At 42.5% G+C, this 5914-nt stretch overlaps 1 protein-coding gene across 1 annotated transcript in view; it reads right to left on the bottom strand.

Annotated features, from left to right (window-relative positions):
- Positions 1 to 5670: 5670 nt before the first annotated feature.
- The window catches only part of LOC307088772 (phospholipid phosphatase-related protein type 5-like), a gene marked incomplete at both ends in the record, with an annotated part of 27467 nt that continues 27223 nt past the window's right edge, over positions 5671 to 5914 (bottom strand). Inside the window, one exon of the mRNA XM_079754757.1 lies at positions 5671 to 5700. Within this exon, the coding sequence (XP_079610883.1) occupies positions 5671 to 5700 (30 nt within the window). The remainder of the gene's footprint in view (positions 5701 to 5914) is intronic.

The raw sequence follows: 5914 nt of genomic DNA, 5'->3' as shown, positions 1-5914 counted from the left end.
CCCACCCCACCCCCCCCCCCCCCCCCCCCCCCACACACACACACACACACACACACACACACCCGCTTAGAATTTTTTTTTTTTTTACTTCATGCCATCTTTTTATATTCTGTGTCCACTCCACCGTGAGCCAAGGTAACGAAATCTAAGTCTAAGTCTAAGTCTAAATCTATATATATATATATATATATATATATATATACCCAATTAAGTCTCTCTCTCTCTCTTTATATATATATATATATATATTGAATATAGCCCCACTGTGAGCCGGTTCATTAAGGTGAGCCATTGAACAGATCAAGCTCTACAGAAGCTGTAGTCTATGTATACCCTGACTTGGTGCCATTCTCATCCTGCAGGATAAGCAGCCGTAGCTCATCCTTAACCTCCTAATGTGTCACAGTGATTTGTTTTATCTTCACTGGATACAGCAGATATGGTAGAAACTGATTTAGCCGTGAGCCCCGCCCACACTGGAGCGGCTTGACTGGATTAGAGGAGCCGGTCCAAGTGTCTCACTCTCCTCCAGAGTATCTGGTCCAAGTGTCTCACTCTCCTCCAGAGTATCTGGTACAAGTGTCTGAAGGCTGAAGACATGTCTTCAGCCTTCAGACAGGGCTGGAGCTGGGTTCAGATACAGATCTCTGAGAGAGCGTTCGTCTGAGGTCCATCTCCATCACATCCTCTAGACCTCAGTCTGACTTTGTCCCCTGGTTGGTCCTCTCCGAGCGACTTATCCCATACAACTAAATACTAAACACCAACCACTTAACTCAGAGCCAGGGTTAAGTCCTGAGTCCGACTAAAGCTGCTGTTAAACAGAAACCACTTGACCCAGAGTGAGGGTTAACTCAACCCAGAAGCCTGCAGAGGCTATCCCTGAGGGACATTTCACGCAACATTAGCGCCAGGCCATGTAATATGTAATATGTCTTAGTCAAATAGCTGATATCATTGGTTGCAGAAGATCACGAATTTGGGTTGATTAGGAACAGCATGCAATGCCTAGTTTGCTAGTAATTTGGCAACTCTTTATTACCTGTCTTTAATGAATATAATACTTTAATGATTTAATAAACGAGTCGTCAGTGGTGCAGTGAGGAGCACTGTGAGGTAATACTCTGGAGACCAGGGTTTAAGTCCTGCTGGAATTTGTTTCCATTGAAATTTAATTCAAGTTTTAAACATATTCATATCATGCCTAGTGTTCTATCGTGCCTAACCGCTGACCATATCAATTTACCAATCTCTGTGGGAGAGCGGAGAGAGCTCTTGGCTAACGTTGTGGAGCCCGGGGTTCAATTCTTGCTGAGTTACTTTAATCAGTTACATTATGTGAATTGAAGTATTATCTCCGACCGAAACAAAGGTCTTGGTGCAGTGGTAAGGCTGTTGATTAACACTAAGTAGACTCTGGTTCGAATCCCTGCACACTAAGAAGATCCCCCAACGTCTAAACAGATATATTCTGTTTTATTAAAAAACAAAACCTGCTTGCTGTTGTAGAACGTGAACCAGTCGCTGCGGTGATTAGAACGAAGGACTCTCTCCTCTCACCCACCAAGTCATTGAGGACAAATTTGTTGGAGGTAATATTTGACATTAAATTCGCACGACAGAGTTATGTTTTAAAATCACTTTAACATCCACAGTGGTCAACCTCAGTTGGATTTGAACTCAGGACCTCAGAGCTGTTGACAAGAGCTCTGTCCACTGTAACAGAGCCAGCCACTTGGAACTGACCGCTAGTAGTAATTAACGTCATATTCACACAATGACTTCATGTTTTAAAAACAACCAAAGTAAGAAGGACTTAAACCCGGGTCTCCTGTACTCTGTGAAAAAACCATGTCGGAAATTCAGTTTTAAAGTCAAAGACTTCCGTTTCATTCTCTCTATTTTTCCCGCTGATACCAACCACTCTGTTACGACCCCCAGTGTGTAACATAAGATGAGTCCTACAGCGGTCTACAGGCTGAAGCATGCAGGCCAGGGTGCTATATGAACGCAGATCCAGTTGTGTGCCTTATTTATATTTATTATGTATTTGAGTTCTGACTAATTCTCAACATGTTCTGACTAATGATCATTTTAAACCATAACTGGTTTTGCACAACGAAAGGGGGCACACCCCTTTATGTGCAGCTGCTTTTCATATTATTCATTATGTCAATTGTAAGAAGGTGATTCATTTATTATTACCTGATATGAAACAACAGAGACACAAGAAGAGATCCAATACTAACGCTGGGATTTTTTTAATTCAAAATCTGTACATCTCATAAGCTTTCTACAGTGTAATAGGTCACAAGTATAATGAATATTGGAAAAAAAATAAAACCTTCAAGAGAAATATGAGCATAGGTTAAGTATAAAAAGCAAGAGGATGCTATAATCATAGCAACAGAAAAGGTTTTGTCTAAAGGTGAAGAAAACACACATGAGTCTGGGAGACGTATAAACACATTTAGAAAACAAGTTGGTGGAGGTTAAAGTGTTTGTAACACTAGATCAACATGAATAAGTCGAATTTAGTTTGGAACTTAGTAACAAACTAGAGATGAATATCAACACTCTTCACACAAGAATAAATAAAAGAAAATGAACAATTCTATGAAATATACTTAAAATAACATGGAGCAGATGTAATCAGTAGTAGTTATATCAGAATAAAATAATATTCAAGATTAACCGTACATATTTTGTTCCTTCAGACACTCACACACATACAGTGCACAGTCATAACAAGACAGTAGTAATTTACAACATGACCAAAAGGATATATCTGAATATTTCCAACGTGTACATTTTTTACAGTTGTTTTCAGTAGAATATCTTAGAATATTATTTCAGCTCTTACAATGCACTTAGAGCATATATACGTGATGAATCCTGAATACTCGGCAGCATTGTTCTTTAAAGCAGGAGCCGCACTGGCGGACACTTCATAGCGATGACAGGAGCCGTACCTTGATTTAAAGTGCTTAATGTTCCTGCCTCAAGTCTCCACTCTCTTTCTTATCTTTTATTTAAGTGCTTCAGTGATTACTATAAAAATAGAAAATTTAGGGCCGACAGAATGAGACTTTGTATACAAAGTAACTCTCTGAACCAATGGGGAAAGCAAAGTCGCGCATGTTATTGCTACTAAAGAAAAGGGCTTCACAACCGTTGGCACTTTGAATCGTTCAGGGAAACACAAGCTGCTTAGAACTCTTAACCCATCAACCAAACCAGAATCGAGTTCAACAGCACCTCGGTTTCATCCTGCAGGTGTGCATCGTTTACGCACGAGATATGCTGTGAACCTCAGAAGCAAACAACTAGCTGACATTTCTGAACGTTGCGTTTGTAATGCGGTGAAGGGGAGCTGAAACAGTTGCAGATCAGAATTGAGCTGATTGCTGCACACGTGAGATCTCTATATAGAATTATTCCTTTTCACCAAGTTTCATAGCATTATCAAGAAGCACAGATTCAGCCATGGAACATCACTGGAAAAGCCTCCCCAGTGTTATCCCAGCCCTCTGGAATCTGCAGCTGGTGTCAGATAGATGATGTTGGCGCAGACACTGGAGAAGGTGGTCTGAACATCTACATCTGTGTGACCACGACCCTCTGGGGTAAGCTTGATGAGGTACACCAAGCTTTCTCTCACTCTGATTGATTTCTTTATCAACGATGAAGAGCTCAAGTCTCCTCCACTGGTCGGCAGAAAGCAGAAGCGCTGCAGGGGCGATTAAAGCTTAGCAGAAGCAGAGAGGAACATAGTGCTGTGGTCTGAGGAAATCAGGTTCAATAAGCCACCTTGAGGTCGTCGTAAACCAGGTCTGATAGGGCTTTGGTTGAATCAAAGAGATGATCAAATGTAAATAGATACATGGCTTTCTTTTTTCGCTGTAAATGGTCTAAGGAACAGAGAGTTCGCTATCAGTGTCAATGTGAATCTGTTGCAAAAACATAAAACAAGTCAACTACACTAGAACAGGATTGAACCTGGTGTAACACCGTTAGGTAACAGAAACAGATGAGACAGTAGACGTCTAGCTATAAACTACATCAGATTAATATATACCCACAAGCACACAAACCAAAAATCTCAGTGTTGGCTTGTGAGTCCAACAGCAACACTTATGTTGCATATAACTATAAAGTCATATAATCCTGTATATCCTTTTTAATGTCCACGATAAAGACAACGCAGGAAAGACCTCTTTGCTACCTTTTTTCAAATCTATTTCACATCTGTGCTGTTTGCAACAATAAAGCACGAATACACAATGCACACGCACGTGTACGCACTCACACACCCACGGCACATGCACACACAAACACACATACACACTCACACACACAGGGGAGGTAGAAAGGTGGGAAACAGGAACCTGTGATTGTCTGCTGACGCTCGCAACCCTGTTTGGTCTCGTTGGACCGCATGGAAACATCAACCCACGGCCCAGATCCAGGTGGAACCCGGGTTCCCCCGGGCTCTGCCGTCTGGAGATGTGAACAGTTTATAACGCCACATGGATAGACTGCAAACTCCACCGTTTGTCAAACAAATCAAAGATGTACAAAAAGGTTTCAAATGCATTAAGTGTCCCATTCTGCTTTTCAAATGTCCCCAAAATGCAAGATAGGATAAATATATTTGACCGAAAAGTATTATACACAAATTACATTTGAACAGCTCCACTCGTTGAGTCAGGTTTATCTCCTCCTCCTGCCCTCGCTCACAAACTCACGGCTGACTGACAGTGAGGAACCTCTTCTGATCGGTGGGAAAGGTCTTGACTTCTGATCCACCTTTTTGGTTCCTCAAGTCTACTTACAACGTGGAGAAGGTCAACATGGAGAAGGTCACTAGTATAGATGATACACATACATACATACATACATACATACATACATACATACATACATACATACATACATACATACATACATACATATATAGATATAGACATACATATATAGATATAGACATACATATCTATATATAGATGTATGTAAATATAGATATACAGTATGTACACACATGTGAATGCAAAGCTGAGCCACAGAGAGGTAGGGTAGACGGTGGGGGGTCTGTCGCTGCACTGGATGGTGAATGGTGGAGGTCTGGTTGGACAGCACTGTGAACTAATTCTAACGGGACTGGATGGTGAACAGTGGGTCTGCACTGGGAGCTAATGCTAACGGGGCTGGATGGTGAACAGAGGGTCTTCACTGTAAGCTAATGCTAACGGGACTGGAGGGTGAACAGTGGGTCTGGACTGTAAGCTAATGCTAACGGGACTGCATGGTGAACAGTGGGTCTGCACTGGGAGCTAATGCTAACGGGGCTGGATGGTCAACAGTGGGTCTGCACTGGGAGCTAATGCTAACGGGGCTGGATGGTGAACAGTGGATCTGCACTGTAAGCTAATGCTAACGGGACTGGATGGTGAACTGTGGGTCTGCACTGGGAGCTAATGTTAACGGGACTGGATGGTGAACAGTGGGTCTGTAAGCTAATGCTAACGGGACTGGATGGTGAACAGTGGGTCTGTAAGCTAATGCTAACGAGACTGGATGGTGAACAGTGGGTCTGTAAGCTAATGCTAACGGGACTGGATGGTGAACAGGCTGGAGGCCCAGTGGGTTTCCCGGACAGCCGACTCAACGTCATGTGACCTCAGCGAAGGCGATGTGGTTCTGTGGAAGGAAGAAGACCAGAGTCAAAGTGAGAGGATGAAGAGGAGGAAGTGGATGCAGAACCATCATATTTTATCGGCATACACCCTTCTAAGCACACACGCAATTACACACTCACTAACGACACGATACACTCAGCCACATAGCGTGACGAGGCTGCCGTTTAAACGGTTATAAACCACCCATCACGCGACACAAAAGAATCGCTCATGGC

Source organism: Pollachius pollachius, assembly GCF_949987615.1.
Source record: "Pollachius pollachius genome assembly, chromosome: 17".
Taxonomy (NCBI): domain Eukaryota; kingdom Metazoa; phylum Chordata; class Actinopteri; order Gadiformes; family Gadidae; genus Pollachius; species Pollachius pollachius.
The sequence above is the reverse complement of the archived record's forward strand: the minus strand, read 5'-3'. Positions and strand labels throughout refer to the sequence as shown.